The following is a 24,279-nucleotide window of genomic DNA, read 5'->3' as shown; positions in this document are numbered from 1 at the left end:
GGGTGACCCCCCTTATGCTGGGTGAACCCCAAGCATGGCAGACACCTCTCCAAAGTGACATTGTGGTTCAGGGGTGACCCCCCTTACACTGGATGAACCCCAAGCGAATCTGGTCCCTGTCCTAGTGACATACCTAAACTGGGGTGAACCCCCTACGCTGGGTAACCCCCAAGCGAATCTGGTCCCTGTCCTTGTGACATACCTATACTGGGGTAACCCCCCAAGCGAATCTGGTCCCTGTCCTAGTGGCATACCTATACTGGGGTGAAACCCCTACGCTGGGTGACCCCCAAGCGAATCTGGTTCCTGTCCTACTGACATACTTCTACCGGGGTGAACCCCCTACGCTGGGTGACCCCCAAGCGAATCTGGTCCCTGTCCTACTGACATACATAGACTGGGGTGAACAACCTACGCTGGGCGAATCCCAAGCGAATCCTATTCCAGTACTAGGGACATATATATACTGGGGTTTAACCCCCACGCCCTAGGACAGGCTGATAACCACGGAGTACGATCTGTTACTGTATGCACAGACCGGAACACAATGGATACATGTATGTCGACAGAACCAGGAAGGAGAGCTCACAGTGCTGCCAAATCTCCACAGTACTATATCCAATAAGGGTAACCCCTTGGATAATTTGGAGGCTACCATACCTCCCCATACACGGGCTTACGTCCCGACATTACTGACCGCTCATCCCGGTCTTATTGAGGGTGACCCCTCCTCAGACCACTCCCAGGAAATCTCTAAGTGGTACTGATTGAAACAATTCTGGGTGACCCCCAGTTGTACGTGGAGGCCCACTAGTGGCAATAAGTGTACTGCCGTACCTGACACCTGTTCGGTACCCCACAAACCGAAAGAGTGTCCCAACATGCCATAAGAGACATACATACAGGGGTGACCCCCCTACGCTGGATGACCCCCAGGTTAGTCTTACTACGGTGCTAGTGGCATAGGTACGAAGGGGTGACCCCCCACGCCCTTTTCTAGGGCTTCTACCTTCAGAGTACGCTCTGTCATTGTATGCACAGACCAGGGCAGACTAGATGCATGTGTTCCGACACCTCTATGCTTCAACTGGAGGATCCGCACACCCTTCCCTTAACCGAGAAGGAGAACTCACAATACTGCCAAACTCCACAATTCTAGGACATATAAGGATGAACCCTTGGATTATACATACTCGGGCAACGCCCCGACATCACAGACCGCTCATCCCGATCCTACTGAGGGTGTCCTCATTCTCAGACCACTACCCAGATCCTGAGAAAGTGGTACCTATTGATCAAAATTCTGGGTGACCACAGTTGTACACAGAGGCACACTGAGTGGCAATAAGCATACTGTTGTACGATCCTGGCTCCACAGACCGAAAAGGTGTGAACCAACAAGTCAGACTTCCCTCAATTCCCCTGACCGATTTTCAGGGGAGGATTAAAGCCGCCAGGGCAGCTCCGGAGGAAGAAGTCCTCTCCAAGATACTGACTAACAAGTCGGACACCTTACCACCTAAACACCATTGGAAGGGCCCAACACGGCTCCCCCAAAGGGGAAACAGAACACCCCGTCCCTCAGAACGTCCTGTCCATTAAACATCTCAGGCTCCATCATCAGGGGATGAGGACTTCATCCCTCCCCCTTCTCTGGAGATCATGAGAGAATGGAGAGTCTCCATCGGAAGAGATAAAGTGACAGAATCCGCCTAGCAAGAAAGGTTTCCTTAGGCACACTGGACAATCTGGTTTGACTCACGTACCACCCGACATCCAGGGTCATCCGAGAGGGGTTTACCGGAGCACCGGGCACACTTTGCCAACTTCCGGCTTCAGGGAAAAGAAGTCCGAAACAAGCTCAGGGTGGAATGCCCATACCCTCTATGAATGAACAAGATAGTCCTCACCAGGGAGCTCGGTGTCACTGCGGGGATATCTATGTCCCGATCGGGGCAGGGTCCACGTAAAGGTGTAAGAGAAGGACTCAAAACCAATTAGGATAAATAACTGGACATGATCATCCCCGAGTAAAAATTCAATACTTTGCGGAACTGACCCCACCCAAGACTCACCTCTAGAAACTCACGATGTGAAGGAATGGGTGCAAAGGGCAATATGTAGGTTGGAGGAACGCAAGGCAGACAGTGGTGCAGAACAGCCCAATTAAAGATGGATTTTACACCTTTGAAGTTAGGGACGAAAGAACAAGGACCTCAAGCGGACGGACTATTGTTTTGGTAGTAAGGAAGAAGACAGGAGACTATCACCCAGTCATCAATCTAGGCCAACCCAATGGTTTTGGGGCGTACCGACAACTCAAGAAGGAAGGTATACATCTATTAGGAGACCTACTCCTCGAAAGGGGTTTGCAAGATTGGATTTGAAGGACACTTACCTACTGGTTCACATGGTGCCTCAAGAAGTTTCGGAAGCTGGTCATGGCGCACTGAAGAGCAAAGGGTATCCGCTGTAGCATACCTAGATGACTTGCTGACCTTTTGCAAGTCCAATTCCTGACTACATCTACAAATGAGATTTATGTTACTGTTTCGGGAATTGTTGGGATTCATAGTGAACAGAGAGGAGTCGGTTCGATCCCAGTTCCGAGTAACTACGTACCTCTACTTCGGAATAGATTCCACCTTGGGTGGATTACACCTTCCCACATCAGCGATAGCGATTTTTCGTAAGGAAATCAGATGGGTACGGCGGAAAGGCTCCATAATCGCTTGACTATTTCCCAGGACCACTTCACTACCGGGCCAGACATCGGCTGAAAGCTCACTGCCTGAGATCCGGGCACACCTATGAAATTGGGATCAGAATGGCAAGGACTTCGATAGTACTCATTACCGAGGTAAAGGAGCCAAGTGTGGCACCTAGAAGGATTGTTGTTAATTGGGATCATCCTCTGCTTCTTCAGTTTTAAATTGCCTTCGGGCAGATCCAAAAGGAGAACATCATCTATTGATAATGCAGGAGCGGCTAGAGTTGGTGGATTGGTGTCTTCTAAGGGAGACTGGTATGTCAAGGGACTATCGCAACCAACTAGAGACCTATTATGGGACTCATGGACAACAGGTATTCCCCGAAATAACTTATCCGCATGGAACACTTGGAGTTCGCTGGGGTATGGAAAGGGACTGCGATCCTTTTATTACCCCTATCTACCTCGATGTTGAATCTTTATCATAATTTTCACTACGGACTGTTTGGAAGGATCCGACCGTTTCTTTAACGGGATTCGTTCCGCTATTTAGACGGCGCATAGTACGATTCACGACACTCCGGTCAATCAAGAGCCTTTGATAGGCCGCTTTCTGCGGGGTAGCAAACGGTCCAGAACCATGAATCAAAGTATCACTGTTGTGGGACTTTGATTGGGGTCTTTTGGAACTTGTCAGATAACACGAACCTATCCCTCCATCAGCCGTCAGCCATAGTCACGTTACTTTAGATTTTTCGTCGGGTATCAGATATACTGGAGTTCGACGTAGATGGTCTTTTCGGTATCACCAGAAGGAAGGATCTCTACGGTGTCTCGTAGAACTAAATCCTATTCGCATCCGTATTTTACCTGATTCCCGGCGGTTTCCCAGTCATTGTGCAGTTATAGCGGTGTTTTGTTATATGGAGATCCCGACAACACTTAGATTGTCACATTAAGGACATCTGCTGGGCTTATACCAACCATACAAGCCAGTTACCATGAACACTCCGTCTAGATGGGTTAATTGGTTGTTATCGCTAACGGGGGTGGAGATGTGCTTTGGGTACGAGACGCGGCTGCTTCTCAGGCCTTCACGGAGGGGGCCTCTATATTTTACAGGCGGCGAATTGGACACGGCGAGACAATTTCCGGATATTTATTTTCGTCAAACCACACACGCATCCTTCTCGCTCATACCACAGCTTTAAAAATGCAAAATATGAAGCCTCCTGTCAGGTGATAAAATTGTAGATTATGCTAACGTAGTGTACCTATAATCTTAATTTTAATAATGACAGGAGGCGAGTATTTTCCCTCCCTGTTTCCCTCCCTATACTCTGGGAAATTCTAATTTTCTGGTTGTCATTTTCACAGTCTAATTATAAGGTTTTGGGTATTTCAGTATATTTATGGGATGCTTATCTGGTTGACAGGTGTTACAGCTGTGGCGATTATTAAGTATACTAAGGTTGTTTAATGTTTCAGTATATTAACGTAATATAAATATAGATACATATAGTACTGGATTTAATGTGGACATCAGTTGGGTTCCATCACCTTTCACGTATTTCTGTTCTTTTCAGAGTAACCATCATAAAGATCAAGATAAAGCTGGAAGGTTTCAAGTCGTGTTCCAAGTTATGTTCTACACGTTACTCAGGACTGTTATTTGAATTCCCTGACGTTATAATGGACTGTTAAAATACACAACGCGTTGTGTATTTTTACTTTGTTTTTAATTAAAGTATTTTGTGACTACCACTTATCTTTGGTTAGTACATTTACTTTGCTGTTTTATCCTGGCTGATTTTTTTTAAACAAGATCCAGTACTTCAAAAGAAATCCCTGGTGGGGATTATTCCACCCACGCTTGGTTCATAGAGCAGTGTGGCTGCTCTGAACACTGTAAGTACGTTTCATTTTTATTCCACTGTCATTTTATATATGGAAAACACTATGGGCCCTCTCTTGTGATTTTATTTTCATAAGACCGGCACTGCAAGCATCATTAGAGGAATATCCTACACGTGGGGAGTTAAAATACCACTGTATGCTGTTTTACTCAGAGCTGGTCATAGCTTTTTAAATTGTAAGTTGGCACTCTTAGGACCTCAGTGTTGTCTGTTGTTGCAGTATTACCACAATTATTGCACCATTGGGTTTTTCCATCTTTTATATATTTTATATGCTGACGTCTGTCTGGGATGGTGTAAAGAATCTTGTGAAGACACCTCCAATTGTCCAGCAATATCCTACATGTGGGGAGTACTAAATACCACTGTATGCTGTTTTACCTAGAGCTGGGCTTAGCTCTTTAAATTGTAAGTTGGCACTTCTCCACGTCTGTGTTGTTCGTGATCCTTTCCGCATTACGGTTTTGCACTATTGGTCTCCCCTTTCTGCTTTTGTATTCCATATTCGACTACTGAGATCCCAAAGAAAGAACATAAGAACACTCACTCAAGGTCCACATTGTACCTATAAAGACTTTTTCATCTCCCTTTATTTTATTTAGCGCACCCTGTATTTGTTGTCTTTTGTTCTCTCCATTCTTTGAAGGGTTTGAGGGTTACCCTTCCTTTCAGGTGTGCAGCTCTATCCCCCCTTGTGATCAGCACTGTAGCGCTGTTCCCCTCCCTTTCTATTTAATATATGGAGTTTTACCTGCCGCTAACGTACTGAATACATCCTGGATGTATTCAGTAAGCTTATTCAGGTAAACTCCATCTCAGGCAGTATGACATACTGACATAGTAATTGTCTCATGAAAGAGACTTACAATTAACTTTTTAGCACCAAATAACCGGAAACCAGGAAGTTGTTACAGTGCAAGCATTATTTATTTAATAGTCTCCCGCTGAGGGTGCCATGCCAGACGATACGCGGTCTCCAAAGACAACTATCAAACTATATATGGCAAGATAGGAGACCTAGAGTAGCATTGGAAATATTACAGAGAGATTGGAAAAAAGGGGGAATTTCTTTCCCAGATATACAGAAACTATACTTGAACAATATGTCAGCACACTTAATTAAGTGTGATAATTTTACAATGTCAAGACCAAATTGGTTAGATATCGAAAAATCAGACCTTTGTAATATTGAACCCCTATTTCTCTGGTGGTGCGACAGTGAATTTTTAAAAAATATAAGGTCTAGCAACCCGATGAATAATACAATGATTTATATTGTCAAGCACTTGAAAAAAAAATACGGAACAAAATATATATCAAGAAACGCCCCATTAGCATGCTTAAAACTTTACATAAAGGATATAAATATTCATGAATGGGAAAACTGCGGAATCGTAAGAATCGCGGAACTCCTAAATGATAACAAAATAATGTCATTTCCAACGTTACAGTCGAAATATAACCTCCCTTCGAAGTTATTATTTAACTACCTAAGAATAAAATCTTTTACTATGGGAAAAGTCCTTTCGGAAACTTCTCCAATAGATCAGTTCGTAGCATCCCATCACAAAAAAAAAATTGCATCTAAATTTAATCAATTCCTAAGAAGCCAAAGGCAAATAGATAAAGCACCAGCAATGAACAAATGGGAGCAAGAACTCCATTTTTCATCTTCGGCTGAGGACTGGGTTTCGGGCCTACAAGCAGTAAAAAGATACATACATGGGGTGAATATTCAGGAAGTGCACTTTAAAGTTGTATATCGTTGGTACTTGGTACCTACTCGTCTTCACAGATTTCAACCCACACTCCTACCAGACTGCTGGAGATGTGGCAGGGAGTTAGGTTCATTCTCCCACATCTGGTGGGACTGCGAGGAGCTGAAGCCTGTGAAAATAATCTTATCAGAACTGGTAGCTTTTATTTTTGAGATTCAGACTGTGATTACGCCTCAAATGTTTCTGTTTCATTTGGATCTGCCAAAAAGCAATATAAAATTAAAAATTCTCATGATTCATGTCTGTATGGCAATAAAAATAGTCATGGCCAGAAACTGGAGAAATATGGGTCCGCTAAACTGGCAAGATATATATTTACAGATAGAATTTCAACGTAGTATGGAAGCTGGGATAGCTCAAAATAAGATATCCAAAGAGAAATACAATGAAGTCTGGGCCCCTTGGGTTAGATACCTAAATCACAAAACTCAAACCCCCCGCTCCCCCATAGATCGCCACTCCTAGGTAGCAGAAAACTGTGTATGAATAAGTTGAATAGTATGTAATGTATGAATGTAGATACAGCAGAAAGATTATTTATCAGCATTTGAAACACGGTCCTATTGTAATATATGCACAATATTTTACTGTAACGCAACCTATTGTACTGTTGTTTCAACTCTATATCCGAAAAGCTGTATGTGAATGAATTTTTTTTCTATTTAATTGAAAATAAAGATTTATATATAAAAAAAAAAAAAAAAAAGAATCTTGTGAAGACACCTCCAATTGTCCAGCAATATCCTACATGTGGGGAGTACTAAATACCACTGTATGCTGTTTTACCTAGAGCTGGGCTTAGCTCTTTAAATTGTAAGTTGGCACTTCTCCACGTCTGTGTTGTTCGTGATCCTTTCCGCATTACGGTTTTGCACTATTGGTCTCCCCTTTCTGCTTTTGTATTCCATATTCGACTACTGAGATCCCAAAGAAAGAACATAAGAACACTCACTCAAGGTCCACATTGTACCTATAAAGACTTTTTCATCTCCCTTTATTTTATTTAGCGCACCCTGTATTTGTTGTCTTTTGTTCTCTCCATTCTTTGAAGGGTTTGAGGGTTACCCTTCCTTTCAGGTGTGCAGCTCTATCCCCCCTTGTGATCAGCACTGTAGCGCTGTTCCCCTCCCTTTCTATTTAATATATGGAGTTTTACCTGCCGCTAACGTACTGAATACATCCTGGATGTATTCAGTAAGCTTATTCAGGTAAACTCCATCTCAGGCAGTATGACATACTGACATAGTAATTGTCTCATGAAAGAGACTTACAATTAACTTTTTAGCACCAAATAACCGGAAACCAGGAAGTTGTTACAGTGCAAGCATGTCTGGGTTGATACTGGCTGACCTAGAGATTACCTGAATGTGTTTAGCATCCATACAATGTATGTGAGCTGCACTCTGAGGTGGGCCGGTGATAGGGGGAGCTCCAGGGGTTGCAGAGTGATATACTAAACCATAACAGTCAGTTATAATTACAAGACTTTCAACTGCCCCAATTATGGTGGGCCAGTCCCTATGGAATGGGTGGACCTGCACATTTTGGGTGTCACCCTCCAAAGCCTGCCCAACCCTGTCTTGATTACATACTTCCAGAAGGTGGTCTACAGAACTGGTCTTTATCTCTTACAAATAACACACGGCTATGAAAGAAGTGTTTAGTTAACTCATGCAGTGAGGCAATAAAACAGAGCAAGACATATACTTATGCCTAGACATTTATGCCTTGATGTCCTCTTGATAGCTGCTCAATAAAATGTGACCCATTCTGTCAATGACTGAGCGGCATATGCACTGTAGGAAAGAAAATGTCATAAAATGGAGGTGGCCAATAGGCAGGCTTACCTGCAAAAGATTTGCAATAGATTTATTTTTCTTTCTTTTTTTTTTTTTTTTTTGAGCAGTTGAGCAGGGAAAACACACAGTGCACTGCTCAGCTTAAAAGCTATAAAATGCATTAAATATGTTTTTCTGCTTAGAGTGTCCCTTTCCTAAAACAATTAATTATACTGCATAATTTATATTTATGATAAATTATGTATTTATTGGTGAAGGCGATGGTATAAGTTAAAGTGAAACTGTGATGACATGATCACAAACAATTATATCTAATTTGCTTAAAAAAGTATTTCTGGATGCCTTGATTACTGGCATGGAAGTGCTGCATTCTTTGATCTATCAGGGAAACTTAGCACAACATCTTAAGTAAAGAAAATAAATGAAAATAAGTTTTATCCTGACACGTAAAAAAAAGGACAAAACTATGCAGTCTGTGGGTTGCAAGGTTATCTCATAATTTGCTTTGCCCTAGGTGGTATAATTTTGTTAGATAAATATACAAACAAAATTATTCATGCATAACTTGTCACATACCAAACTAATATAAAAATCAGGAACTGCGGTCACATGCTAGCACACAAACAAAGATGCTAACTAGCATCCATAGATAGACACACTCACACTCACTCACTCACACCCTTACCATCACTTATGCTGATACAAACTATCACAGATCCATTACATACATACAGTAGATATCCATAGACACACACTAACAAACTCACCGCCATCCACTGACGCACATTAATATAATTATGTTCTCCTTACCTTACTCAGAGTGGGAGAGAGGTTTTGTGCTATCCCTAGTGTCTGTCGGGTGACCAGAAAGCTCTGTTGTTGTTTCTGTTGGTTGTATTTATACTGTGCCTAATGATTGCTGCATTGTTAGTAGTTTACAAATGAAGCCACTGAGGCATGAATCATAATTGTACAAATGTATATAATACATATATATATATTTAATACTTTCAATGAATGTGTTATTTTTTATGATCATTTGTTTCATTTATTCTATTATTCTGTGTTGTGATGATGGTTGTATTTTGCATGCATGGGTAGCACTGTGGTTCACTCCCAATACCTAATTTAAATGTTACACTTTAATGAACACTCCAAACACCTAAAGAACTTCAGCTTGCTGATGTGTTTTAGGAGTTAACAGAGAGTCCCATCTGTCTGTAAGGTGGTAGGGACATCAGTCACTTAGAATATGCTTATAATAATTTTGTCCTAGTTTTGAAAAGAGCAATTGTGTCAAAGGGAAAATCACATTTTCAATGCTACCTAAAATGTATCTATTAGTTGCTCTTAAAGGGACACTATAGTCACCAAACCAGCTTTAGCTTAACGAAGCACATTTTATATATAGTGTATGCCTCTGAAGTCTTACTTTTCAATTCTCTTTCACTTAGAAGTGGGCAGACTAGATGGGCCGAAAGGTTCTTATCTGCAATCACATTCTATGTTTCTATGTTTATATATATATATATATATATATATAGAAAAGCTTTGTATTTCCCTTCGCAGACTTATTTAATACTTTTTATGTTAGATTAATTGAGTATTGTGCATTCTTCTAACACATACTTGTTTATTGTACTTTATTGTTTTTTAAATTGATTTGTGCAGATATTACATGACCTTATCTGTATTCATGTTTTAATAAAATAATAACAATGGGTAGATATTAAACGAAATCATGCATAACAAGTTCAAGCACTGATACTGAACGAGAAGGTCTGGTTCGCAACAAGCATTACAATCAATCCCAACGGAATTGAGTGGTCAGTGCTCTGTGCAGGCCCCCTGCATTCCTCCACACCAAACTCATTAAACCATGTATTCATGGACCTCGCTTTGAGGCACAATCATGTTGGAATAGGAAAGGATCTTCTCTAAACTGTTGTCATAAAATTAGAAACACCCAACTTTCTAAAAATAGCTTCATAATCTGTAAGATTTAGATGGCTCTTCACTAAAACTAAAGTCAATCTCTTAAAAAGGGTAGGTTGCTTTCTCCTGGCATCCATCACACCCAGTTTTCCATCAGATTGCCAGAGAGTGAAACACAAAACATAATTTCAGGTACCAACTTTCCAATTCTCTCTAGTTCAGTGATGTTTTTTTTTTTTTTTAATAACTTTCTAGTTGACACCTGTTGATGTGAAACTTGTGTACGAACGCTCAACCATGGAAGGCTCTTGTGCTGATATTGTTTCAAAGGCAGTATAGACTCTGTAATGAGTGATGCAACAGATAATAGCAATAATAGTACTTACAGTTGACTATGACAGATCTAGTAGGGGTATCCACATACTTTTTGCCAATTAATGAACATCTCCCTGGTGAATTGACCAATAAATGTTTTCTGGTATCAATTTTGAGAAAAACAAATTGACCAGTACTTCTTTTATATTTGTATATTCTGTGTAAGTCTTTTATAACATTTAAAAGGTACCTATCATGCCACTTTTTACTTGCATTCAATAAAATCCTAGGCTTAATCACTAGTAAATACTTGTTGCAAAATTGGCACAAAAATCGTGTTTGCTCCCTTCTGGCAGACAGATTCTATACTAATATCAGTCTACAAGAGTAAACTACCTTCATGATGTTCTCGGTTTGTGCTTCATATGATTTAGTCATGCATGCTTCCAGTATCTGCCATAAAGTGACATCGTGGCAAATTAAAGAACTCACAACACAACACGTATAAAACCCATTTAGGGGGTAGGGGCTGGAGTGCAGAGGCTGTAGTATAGTAGGAGGTTGAGGCTGTGGTTCATGGGGGAAGATGCAGTACTGTCAATGGGTATTGATCTAGAGTAGTAGGGTAGGAGCTGTAGGTGTGTTTTGGGGCCTGATAATACATATTTATATTTATAGTTATGTAAATATACATTTTCTTCCCTCCTCCCTCTTGCTTATCTTGAGGGAGGGAAGCAAATTGATCCCTGGTGGTCCAGTAAAAGCCCCAGCTGATGCAGACCCTGTCTAGTAAGTCTGCACCAGGAACAGTCAGAGCATTGTCGTGCCAATCTGTGGCAACAGCAGGCAGTGATACATACTCCCATAAGACCAAGCTCCAAAGGCACCCCATTGTGGTCCACAGGTATGCGGGCACGAAAAGGCATAGGAGCCTCACAAACAAGTTAATCTTTATTTACTTACTACCTCCCCCATAAATGAACAGAGTAATGTCAGACATCAGATTAAGCCACCACATAAATGTCATTGGGGGAGGCTTGGGGGAGGGTGGGGGGGGGGGGGCAGTGCTGGCCATTGAGAAAACCATCCAAGTTTTTTACAAAGAGAGGAATGACTAAGAATAAGTTTTACCCTCAAAAAAAATGTTTTTTTTTGGATTTTTTTTAGAATACCTTGAATTTATAAAATGTACGTTTAAAAATTAGGCAACATCACTTCAAGAAACATTTTGTGTGTGTGTGTTATTTTAAAATCCATGCAACAGTATGGATATAAATTTTACTAAATCTTTTTTCGTTAAAAAATTCTGGATGATCTGAATTGCCATATTTCCTAAATGTGGCCATCCTGAAAATGTATTTTTATTTTCGGATGAAGTGATTTTGCCAAAACTAATTTTTTCACCATGTGCAGGTCTAATGTGTGTATATATGTTATGTGTGTATGTGTGTGTGTGTGTGTATATATATATATATATATATATATATATATATATATATATATATATATAGAGAGAGAGAGAGAGAGAGAGAGAGAGAGAGAGAGAGAGAGAGAGAGAGAGAGAAATACTAATTCAATGAAGGTTTCATGTAAGCTTCAACATAAAACTAAATAATTGTCATGTGAAATTATCATATTATTCATACACTTTTCTACTAATTTAAAAGACAATAAAGGGATTTTTTCTTTTTATTACATTCTTTCTTCAAATTGCACATTGATCATGCATGAAAAATGGTACATTGCTATTTATATCACCTGTGTAACAATTATATCTGTTATATCTATAACAATTATGATTAAGTTTGCTCTCTATGCAGTGTGACATAATAGTATTCTGCAAATCTTAGATATAAAATAAATGAAAGTTAGATGTATCTTTATTAATGTCCATATGTTAGTATCTTTAGTTAGACACTTTAATGTCTACATTTTTAAAAAAAGTCACTGTTTAATAGATATAGCCTCAATGAAAGCATGCATGCATTTAATTATGCATTTTTCCATTGGATTGTATGTTTAAAGTCAGCTTGCAAAAACTGCAGATATATTGTCTGAAGCCTTTGTATGTCCACCCTGTCTGCCTCAGCCCAGTCTTTCTGTGGGTGTCCAATCACAGACTACCCAATATAGAGCAATGGGAAGTCTCTGCAAGGGAGGTGCTTCTTGAGTTTACCTCCACTGAGCTAAACAACCAGGAAGTAACAGGACTTGCTACCTGATTGACCAGGGGGTGTAACAAGTTTTTTTTATAAAGTGCCAATTTTTATTCAAGTCTGTACTTTTTGTCAAATGAAAAAAAGGACACACTCTTTACACAGCAAGCAGTCTACTCTAGAGTTTCCTTTTAACAAATTAATTTTATATAATTTCTCACTGTCAGTTGCCAACAACTCTGCCTCTAAAAGACATCCTATTAAAATGTAATACTATTTGAAACAGACTTTTCACTACCACTGAAATGCTGCGCTATCCCCCAGTTTATTAAGGCCACGAATTAAAAAAAAAAAAGCTCCCAGAAATCCTTAAAATGTTTTTTAGATTATATAGTGAATCATTAGGCAATTAATTAAACATTGAAAAAGGTAACTAACATTAAAAATGTCATACAATTTTTTTCATCTAAAGATTCTCTGTTCATCTTAAAATATCATAGAAAGTTGAGTTGATGGATATATATTATACATATATTTTACAATGTAAGAAATACAATTTGTGAATCAAACTTACTTCATATACAAATAAATATAATATCTAGTAAACTGTATACGAACGATCCGCCACAACTATTTTATTTAATGTCTAGTTATTCAAATAAGTGACTATTCTACAAATTTGTAAAAGTGCTTTCATAAACGTGTCCCTTTCAATTATTAATAATATGTTATATTAACTTAGCATTTTTTTTGTCATTTACTGTATGAGAAATATAAATTTTCAATATGGTAGTTGAATCATAATATCATAATCATAAAAAAAGAAAATTAAAGTGCAAAATAACTAATGATATATGTTTGTAATGCTCAGCTACCAAGGTAAAGAATGTCTTCTATAAACAATTATAAGCAATAGGCAGAACTTTTTTTTTGTTTTGTTTAACGAAGTTACACAGCTATGGGCTATGAACTACAACTCCCTTGGTCCTCGAGTAGCTAATCATAAGAGGAGACTTATTAGAAATGTAGCTCATCAACAACTAGAAATCTTCATGTTGCCTGACTTTAATAGGTAACTGATTTATCAGGCACCAAGCATAGATGATTATTTTTGATTTGGTTACAAACCAACTGACTATATGCAAAATGTATTCATGATTTTTTTGTTGGCCTATTGTACTATTGTCTCCTTTTCGTTCATTGAAGACATCCGGGAGAATGTTCTGTGGCTGAGACGTGAGTGCATTGTATCTTCACTTAATGCATTATCAAGTCTCGATAATATGCTCATCTTAAATTTCTTGAAATCTTGTCCAAGAATCACATATAATATTGGATTTATGCAGCTGTTGGCCGAAGCCAGGATGTAAGCAAAAGGCATACCAGTCTGAAATGGGGTGTGCATTATTTCTAACATATTCAACACGTGGAATGGGGTCCAGCAGAGGAAGAAAGCCACAATAATGGTTAGAATGATTTTAAATGGTTTCCTTGATTTGGCAAGCCTGTTTCTCTTGAGCTTGTAGACAATGATTATATAGCTGGACAAAATGAGAATGAGTGGCACTGCATATCCAAAGACAAATCTCACGGAGTTGAATGCAACAAGTACATGTTGTGGATCGCCGACACCAGATAACGAAAAGTTCATGAAACAGACAGTTTTTCCATTGATGAATGCTGTATCACGGAAAAACAGTGTAGCAGAGCCTAATACAAAGGCAATCATCCATGCAGCGACACACAAGACGTTGGCCAGTTTAGTAGACCGATGATTTTGGGACCACACTGGCAACATAACAGAAATACAGCGATCCAGACTAATTAATGTTAATAAAATGACACTGGTGAACATATTTTGGACCAGAATTAATGAATTTAACTTGCACATGGCTTTTCCAAAAATCCAGTTGTGATCCATGGCTGCATATGTCGCAGTTAGTGGCAAAAAAAATGAAAATAGAAAATCTGTGAGAGCAAGATTAAAAAGCCAAATCGTATTTACAGATTTCTTCATCTTGGATGAAATGATGGCAATAACCAGGCCATTTCCAACAATGCCCATGAGACATACTGCAGTGTAAAGCAAAGTAACAGATATCTGTAATGCAGAGTATCCTTTATTGATATGAACATGATTCGTGACAACTTCCCCTGGACTGTAATTTTCATTGTCAATATAGTATCCATCATAATATGGCTGCAAAAAGAGAAAATAATATATAAATGTTTAATATTCCTTAATAATGTCACTCCAGGTATGTGTGCCTTGCTAGTAGTGTAGGACTTTAATTTTTAAGGCCTGTATATATAAATCAGTAAATGTCTCTCGTGCTTAGCTTATTCCATGGTTTATTAACTAGACAGTGTGGTGAGCTATCTTTCAAATTAGAAAAACATGAAAACTGTATGTATTGACACTTGGCTATTTTAGCTTATAGTTCACAAATTAGTGGACACCTCAGCACAACTGTTTAGTTCATAAACCCCAACATTTCCCATTATTAAATATACATGTATTTCCTGTTTGGTTTTCATTCTGTACAATGCCAGGATCAACTTTCCTCTGACCAATGGTAACACACAGAGGGTAATTGGAACACACTCATTATTAGCATACAGATTGAATTAATGCTCAGTTATAACACACTGTGAGGGACTGAGGGACTCCCCCTGATGAGCCTGTGTGTTTGGTGAAAGGCGCGTCGGGGCTCTAGACATCGATCCTGCTTGGTGTGCTACTCTACACTCAGCCACCATCGTTACACCCAGGATTTTCGGACCTATTATACTGTAGCTGGACCATCAGACTACAGTTCACTAAGACTCTCTCCAGGTTTCTAGCCTAGCCTAGCACTGTTAGCACCACTGATAGGTTCCCTTGAAGGCACAGATTAGGGCACTTTTTGCTTCTTATACAGATAGCTATTTGAGATATTTACTTACTAGACACAGGTGCCCTCGAAGGCACAGTTTAGGATCTATATCCACTATCTCATTGTGTGCTAACCAAGGGGCACAATTTTTCTGCTGTTGTTATTGTGCTATCCAGATATCTCACCTCTAATAGTGAGATTCTGCCAGGCTTTCACTAGACTGGTTAACGATTACATGTTTTTAAGGGCACGTATTTTGATAACTGCTTCCACACATACTCCTCTGTTACTAAACAGCAGACCACAATAGCCCCATTTCCCTAGGGGCATCACTTTGGTGGACTGTACGTATCAGACCTATGTGTGGAACCCCTACTTGATACCTTGAGATTGTATCGATACCCTATATATATATTTTTGCGATCAGAGCAACTATATGGTGCAGATTACAGTCCCTATTCTCTGGTGTGCCGTAGATACAACTAGACGGCACTGATATATTGCTACGTATCGGACCTATGTGTGGAACCCCTACTTGATACCTTGAGATTGTATCGATACCCTATATATATTTTTGCGATCAGAGCAACTGTATGGTGCAGATTACAGTCCCTATTCTCTGGTGTGCCGTAGATACAACTAAACGGCACTGATACATTGTATAAACTAGCCACTCTAACAATCATCGGATCTTTTGGTATTCTATGGTGTGCTGTACGTATCGGATCAAGTGGTTAAGATCATTACTAACACTGATAACTTGCTATAAGTTACTCTGCTACTTTTTGGTTTAAACATACCGTACAGTGCATATAGCAACCTTTTTTAGGGATTTATCTACTTCACCGTTTTCGGTGACTTGTGCCCCTGTCTTTTTTCTATGTATATATCTTTTGTCCTTTTCACTTCCCGTTTGTACATATTCCTCACTTAGTACTAGTAAGTCTGAGTCATCTGTTTCTGCCTCAGTTATCCATCACTGGGGCAGCAATGACCACTGATCTTGTTATTATCAGTGTGTGTGTTTAGATTTAAATTAATAAAGGATCAATTTAATTAATACATTTTTGAGATTTTCTCCGACATAACACAGGGACAGCACTGTTCTCTCGTTTCTTTGTACTTATTAACTTAGGGTTATCCCCTCATCTGTCCCTCTGACTTGTTCTACACCCATATAGGGCCCACCCCTCTTACTGGACTAAGTGCCAAGTTTCACTAATCATCAGAAATTTGCTTTTTTTGTGAGATTGGTATCTGTTTCTTCTGTAGCCTTTACTGTGGAATTACGGCTACTTCAGATTTGCGTGTGCTGTATTATGTATGTGTGTCCATGTGAGTGCAGCCTTTCTTTGTGTTATATATGTTGTATGGGAGTACGGACCAAAAACTCAGTAATTCAGCTTTCTCTGCCACAGGTTTCACATTATAGGAACCTATTTAAATGTTGCACTGCAGACAGCCCCAGGCAGATCAATCCCCCACAGAGTGGGTTAATTTAATAAGAGCAATCATTAGGACAGAATGGGACCTGATAAAATTGGTGTACATTAGTGTTATGGCAACATTGTACAATCTATTTCTGATGATACATCTTTATAATGATGTGCCTTAAAACTTTCAGTGACAGAGAAATGATCAATTATGTATTACTCGTTCTTGCACACACATAACATTTGTCCACTAATTTTTTTTTTTTAATGATACATATATGTTGGCATAACGGTTTATAGATGTCAATGTTAGATCTCTGCTAGCATTTTCTTTGCTTGTGAAGAATTCTGGCTTTCTGTTTGTATTGTGATATCTTCTCCCTGTGATCATTTTCACGCTCTTAATTGTTTTTTGCGGGAATGAAACATAAAGATTAATTGCAGTTGGTGTTAATCAATAGCCAGTGGGGATAAAAGCATTTAACTAAACCGCACAGTAGCTTTAAGGCTAAAAAAATCTGCAACAGAGGTCAAACCGATCTAATTTACATGCCATTTTATCATGCAATTTACTTTTTATTTATAGAGTACAGAACATTGCTTTTACTCCCTATTTTAATGTTCGCAATAGTTGATACCTGCGTACCACTTGAAAATTACTCATACAGCAGTTAAATAAAAAATGGATGATTAATCTGACTTTAAAGAACTTACTTCACTTGTTATGTTATCCATAAAGGAATCGATGAATTGATTGGGACAGCAGGCAATTTATTCCCTAAAAGACAATACAAAACAAGAATTGGGAAATGAGAATCAATCGGCTAAATATATCAAATAAACCCAGTGGCTTTTATTTTGGTTTTGTTTTTTTAAATCAGAACATTAGAATATTAATTAAGTTTAACAATAAACTTTCTTCAGGGTTCCAGATATGGAACATGCTGGGAGCTGAAGTCAAAATCAGGAGAATTTGAGCTAAAAAATACATTTTTCTTTATGGAATGGGATTGCTAATAATCATTCGGCTGGATTGTCAGTTGTCTGACCCAATGCTCACTGATATGTAACTGTCCTTTGCTTTTCAAATGTGTGTGCTCTTTCTGCCTGAAGCATTATCTGTCAGGCAATTTTGAAAAACAGTTGCAAATTATTGAGCATTGGGTTGGATAATTGACAGTCTAAAAGAAGAGATTGGAAAAAGTAGGCAAGTAATTTCTTTAAAAATTGCACTATACATAAATTAAAAAAATATTATAATACAACGATGACTGTGTTCCTTTAACAGCAAGTTTTTGGCTTGATATTCATTCATCATTTTTCCTCCACATTCAAATGTCTATAATTTCACTTTTTTTTAAAGAAAAAAGCTTTGCAGTAAAATCTCTTCCTGATTAGAAGTATACAGAGTATCTCAGTGATTTAAGTATCTGGCGTATGCTGAACTGAATATTCTGAAGCATTTCTTTTAACACAGTCATATTCCAATAAAACAATGACTAAACAACATTGCGCTTGGTACTGTGCATCAGATTTGAAAAAAAAAAAAATTGCATTGAGATTGACTAATTTTAGGAACCGGTCATTATATTGACATATTTAGAAAACTAGTGAATTATATTCTACCTATCAGGGACATACAAGGGTTATGTATATGTTGGTATTAAGGAAAGGTTTACAGAATTAATACTTTTTTTATGGATGAAATCCAGATTTTTTAATGAATGCATGCATGATTTTTGCAAATTCTGATATTCTAATGTAATTGACTTCTAAAATATGTAAGAGCCCATTATGTTTACTTTAACATCTTTAACTGGGTCTAATTGCTGATTTAAATAGTTTCATGTAATTATCCAAATAATCTAATAGGTACAAGTAAAACTTGATTTAACTCTAAATATACATCAATCAACATAATACAAAGCAGATAAAAGGTTTCAAATATATAAGTTTGCAAAACCATTTGTCTCATTATCTCGTTCCATTGAGTTCCTCAATAATAATGTTCACTAACTGGAAGCACTATTTTTTTGAAGACCAGAGAAAGTCTAAATCTCACATGAGGCTTCACATAGTGAAAGAGAATGATTTTAACCCTAAGCCGCCAGCACACACTAAACTAAAGCATTAAATATGTTTGAGATCTATGAAGTTAATTAACGTGGTATGTAGTCAGTGTTTAACCTTTGAAAGGAGTCCATTGTGTATTGATGATATTATACCTTTCTTGTTTTCACTCCACTACACACCTCGCATTTCTCTACACTGAAAAATGATTCTCAATTTTTATGGATCTTAGAACTACACAGAACCTGAAAATTGCATCCTTGAAAAAAAAAAATGAAATAAAATTTACAAGGCAGAAAGGTGGTGATGGATGGGAGAGGATGCATGTGGAAAATAGACAGATTATTTATCTCAAGGTGGAAATCATGTTGTATCTTATAATGCAGTATAATGGAGACATATTTCTCATTCGTTCATCTCCTGACCTTCAAATGTGATTGAATTTGGAACTATAATTAAGACAAATAATTTAGAAATTTCTGTTAACATTTTAGCTAGTTGTTATTGATCAGTGTAGAGTAGCTAATTTAATTTTTCATTTACACCACACAGAACGGACTTCATATTTGTAGAATAACAAAATAAACAGAAGCAACCGATAACATTATCCATTATGATAATAAATTACTCAAAGCAGATTGTTAATAAAGTATTGTAAGCCTAGTCAATAAATATTTACTACACATCATATGGCCACAGTGTGTCTTGACATTACTGATTGATGTGTGCCTACATTTTTATTTTTATACTATTCAGGCAAGTATATTTGTGCTGCTTCACAAATTTTTCTTTCTTATTAGTGTTTTGTTTATTACATAAAATATCTAATTTCAAACATAAGCATATGTCCTTAATATTTAATTACAGGATGTTCATTAATACTTGAAGAAAATGGTTGTCATAGAGCAGCCTATAAGCATGAGCGTTTTACAGAAAAATCAAGCAATGATCCCCGAGATCCCCACACAGCTGTCTACCCACAACACGTGCAACAGTTGAGAACCCTAAAAAAAGTGTCTCTCGAAATGCTGCTTAACAAGTACCTTGTGGAACAGCCCAGTAAGTCACCCAGGGTGTTCTTTGGAGTTTTAAGTGAATAGATAGTCTTTTCCACAACTGTAAGGCTTTGTGAAATAATGTTCTAATTGAAGATTATGCTAGCATTAGTGTACTAATAATCTTAATTTTAGTAATGTTAGGAGGCGAGTATTTTGCATTAACTTCCTTTACTTTTCCATAGCAGCAAAAAACATAGAAAAGGTGAAACGTCCGAAAGGGGGATTCACGTGACCAGGCTGCCGGGAGCAATATATCTGATAAGGAGGCCCCCGCCATGAAGGCAGAAAAGGCTACCGCACCCCGAAAGCACACCGAAGGATGGGTCAATTCAAGTGAGAGTTAAAAGCCATCGTACCCAGCGGGACAAGGTAGTAACCGAGACTGGCCCATGTGGTTTAACGTAGGATATTAATAATTGTCGCGATGAGGTAGATCGTAGCGTGGCTGTAGCCGTTACGTAGGCTTGTAGCGTCTGGACCCTGCACAGTTGGGGTTCTGATGGAAAAAAAACGTGTTTAAAAATTACGTGGAGACACCCAGAAGGTGATGCCTTCCGTAGAAATTGAGAAGGCATTCACATTGCATGCCCAAACGTCCGAAATCCGACTGAAAGATACCAGACTCAAAGGAGGGTAAAAAACTTGTCTTAAAGACAACTTGTCGTTAGAAGGCCACTCCTTTATGAAACGAAGAACTTGGGCCACATCCCAAAGGGAGGAATATTTTGGTGCAGTGGGTCTACCTAACAGAATGCCCCGAAGTAGTCTACAAACCAAGGGATCCTGACATATCGGTTTCCCTTGTAAAGGGATGTTTGCCGCTGAAATTGCAGAATGCATGACATTGATGGACCGGTAGGACTTACCTTCCAAAAACAGGGATGCTTGAAGTTCAATATGTAGGATACAGAGGCCGTAAAGGGATCGAGGTTCCGTCCCATACACCAATTGACCCAAGAATTTCAAGCTGAGAGGTAACACTTCCTCATTCCAGGGGCCCATGAGTCCCAGAGAATATCTCTAGCTGCTGACGATAAGTCATCGGTGCACCAAGCACCCCTGAAAGACTCCAGGTTACTAAAGAGAGATGTCCTTTTTGTAGCATGGGGTGAGAATTCCACATGAGATCCGTGAGCAACATCCAGGGCTGGAGTCCTGCAGGAACGTGTGGGAACGGCGTTCCTGCACCTTTTTTTTTAGAGCAGGAACGCCGTTCCCGTTTGTGGTCCTGCAGGCACTCAGGGGGCGGCAAAAAATGCCGCCCCCAAATGCCCCTGTGTTCCCCCTGTCATGGGGGGCCCAAGAGGTGGCATAATGGCCACCTGAAGAACCCCCCCGGCCGGCTCTTGTCTCACTGTCAGACACGGCGAGGGAGCTGTGTTCTCACCGCGCGCCATTTGCTGATGCTGGGAGCCGGAATATGACGTCATTTCCGGCTCCCGGCATCAGTAGACAGCCTGTGCGGCGAGAGGGGCCAGAGAGAACACAGCTCCCTCGCCGCGTCTGACAGCGAGACAAGAGCCGGCCGCACTGAAGCCCCACTGGACCCCAGGGACAGGTCCACGACAGCTCTCCAGGCAGGGAGGCTGGGTGGACATTTTTAAATTTAAAAAAATATACAATAATTCTTGTGTGTTGTGTGGCTGGGAGTGTATGTGTGTGTGTGTGTATGTGTCTGTGAGTTAGTGTGTCTGGGAGTGTGTGTGTCTGTGAGTGTATGTATGTGTATTTGTGTGTCTGTGAGTGTATGTGTTTGTTGGTGTCTCTGTGTGTGTGTGTGTCTGTGAGTGTGTGTGTGTGTATGTGTCTGGGAGTGTGTGTGTGTCTGGGTGTGTGTCTGGGACTGTGTGTGTCTGTGAGTGAATGTATGTGTGTGTGTATGTGTCTGGGAGTGTGTGTGTATGTGTCTGTGAGTGTGTGTGTGTCTGTGAGAGTATGTGTTTCTATCTGTGAATTTGTGTGTGTGTCTGTGTGTGTGTGTTTATTTGTGTGTCTGTGAGTGTACGTGTGTGTCTGTAAGTGTATGTGTACACCTGAGTGTGTGTGTACGCGTTTATAAATGCATACAAGTTTTTTTTTTTTTTTTGGTGGTGGGGTGGGGGTGGAACTCAAGTGATTGCCCACACTTTATTCCCCAGGACTTGACCCCTGGCAACATCTGATTGCCTGGTAATAGCAGAGGATCCTGGTATGATAGTGTGAGGAGATCTGGGAACCAAGGTTGACTCTGGCACAGGTGTGTCACCAGGGGAATTGCCACTTCCTGCATTCTGACGTGTTAAACCACTCTCGCGATCATTGCAAATGGTGGAAATGTGTAAGCACCTTTGGTCAGCCATGTCTGCAGGAATGCGTCTACCGCTGCACCCTCCGGGTCTGGCAACCAACTGTAGAAATCGGTAGTTGATGGTTGGTGCGAGATGCGAAAAAAGGTTGAATGTGAGCAGACCACTCAGGTTGTTCAGTGTTGCAAATATGTGGATCTAGATGTCAATCTCTGTTATCCCTCCAGTGTCGAGAGAACTAGTCTGCCATCAGATTGGTTTCTCCTATGAGATGTTCCGCCATCAATGTGGTATTGCGCGGGAGGCAATAGTCGAAGATTTCCTTTGTGAGGCCTGTCAGTGTCTGAGAAAGTAGTTGCTGTAACGAACTGCGGAGACATTGTCCATGTGCAGCAGGATACAGCAATCGGATCTCCCTTTCACTAGACTTCTGATAGCAGAGGCACCTGCCAACAATCCCAGGCAATTGATGTGCAGGGCGAGTTCTTCTGTGGTCCAAACTCCGCCCATGGCTGTCTGTCCATTGGTGGCACCCCAACCCTATCGACTTGCGTCCGATTCCAGAATTAAATCCAGTCGTTTGCCAAAAATTCCATGTCTGCATACAGTCGAGCCACCCTTGAAGTTACCATTGGACTACTTCTGTCATGGGGACCAGTTGGTCGTAAGTGGGGTTTTTCCTGAGAAAACTAAGCTTTTAGGCAGTCGGCCTGGGAAGATCGTCTGGATGGAGGTTGATAGTAGTCCTACGATCCGTGCCAGCAGTCTGAGTAGGATTGAATCCCAGTAGTATCTTCCATATCTGCTTGCGTATTGCAGCGACTTTGGTAATTGGAAGTCGGAGTGTATATGACAGGGAGTCGATGTCGAACACTAGGAATTGCTCACATTGAGTTGGAGTCAGTGTTGACTTTTCTCGATTGACCAGGAAGCTGAAGGATTCCAACACTGTCCCCGTTAAATCTGTATTTGAAAGTAGTTGGTTGCGGTTCTGGTCGAAGGGTAGAATGTCGTCCAGGTAAATCAGAAGGATTCCAACACTGTCCCCGTTAAATCTGTATTTGAAAGTAGTTGGTTGCGGTTCTGGTCGAAGGGTAGAATGTTGTCCAGGTAAATCAGGCATCGAATGCCTTGTCCCTGTAAGTGAGCCATCACCAGTTTGAGAACCTTCGTATAGCACCATGGTGTTGAGCTGAGCCCAAAGGGGAGGCAAGTGAATTGCCATGGTGTCCCATTCCAGAGAACCGTAAGAAGGACCCACTATTTAAAAATGTCTATTTAAAAATTTAACAAAGAAAAGAAAAGTGTGTGAATGTGGCATCTAACATTGTATAGCATTTGGTGCCGCAAACACATCCAAAGAAGGTGGCGAACGTAGCCATGTACGGGAAAGCTCCCAGCACTCCGAGTGGAGCTGACGGTAAAAGGTTAGGAACCAGTCTCCGAGTGTCGGGAGGTAGTGTGTGGGGGGGTGCAACATGGGGAGGGGAAGCCAGCCAGTACTGAATATAAAGGAACCCCTAATGGCAGGAGTGGATTCTCAGGGTGTCCAGGGCCCAGAGACAACCTCCCCTGTGCCCTAATGAAACAATATACCACAGAAAACCCAAAATAAAGGTGGATAAAAGCATGAAATAAAGTAATAAACCAATTAATATAAATTTACAACAGTCAAGTCAAAAGTAATGTGAGAACAAAATACTCTGACCTAACTTGTGATGGAGCAGCAAAGAAAGAGGAAGTGCTACAGTGGGAGGAGCTTGCTATACACTCTGCTTGTCTTCTATTGGTCATTTATTTTTTCTGTGTTCTTTGATGCTATGGAGTAGTAAAGGAAGTTAATGCAAAATATGAAGCCTTCTGTCATGTAATAAAATTAATGTTTATGGAATTGTTTTTCTTGATTTTTATTCAGGTTTTACGTTTAATTAATAAGCTGTGTATTTCA

The 24,279-nt window shown here is 39.8% G+C and overlaps 1 protein-coding gene across 4 annotated transcripts in view; it reads right to left on the bottom strand.

The window, feature by feature from the left end:
- Positions 1-13,213: 13,213 nt before the first annotated feature.
- Positions 13,214-24,279, bottom strand: part of LOC134612583 (chemerin-like receptor 1) — a 115,879-nt gene continuing 104,813 nt past the window's right edge. For all 4 annotated transcript variants that reach the window (XM_063456973.1, XM_063456975.1, XM_063456974.1 and 1 more), the window contains exons 2-3: positions 17,633-17,696; positions 13,214-14,809 (exon numbers count right to left, since the gene is read on the bottom strand). In XM_063456973.1, the coding sequence (XP_063313043.1) occupies positions 13,781-14,809; positions 17,633-17,653 (1,050 nt within the window). In that variant the 5' untranslated portion in view covers positions 17,654-17,696 and the 3' untranslated portion in view covers positions 13,214-13,780. The remainder of the gene's footprint in view (positions 14,810-17,632; positions 17,697-24,279) is intronic.

The sequence above is a fragment of the Pelobates fuscus genome, chromosome 5 (genome assembly GCF_036172605.1).
Source record: "Pelobates fuscus isolate aPelFus1 chromosome 5, aPelFus1.pri, whole genome shotgun sequence".
Classification (NCBI taxonomy): domain Eukaryota; kingdom Metazoa; phylum Chordata; class Amphibia; order Anura; family Pelobatidae; genus Pelobates; species Pelobates fuscus.
The sequence above is the reverse complement of the archived record's forward strand: the minus strand, read 5'-3'. Positions and strand labels throughout refer to the sequence as shown.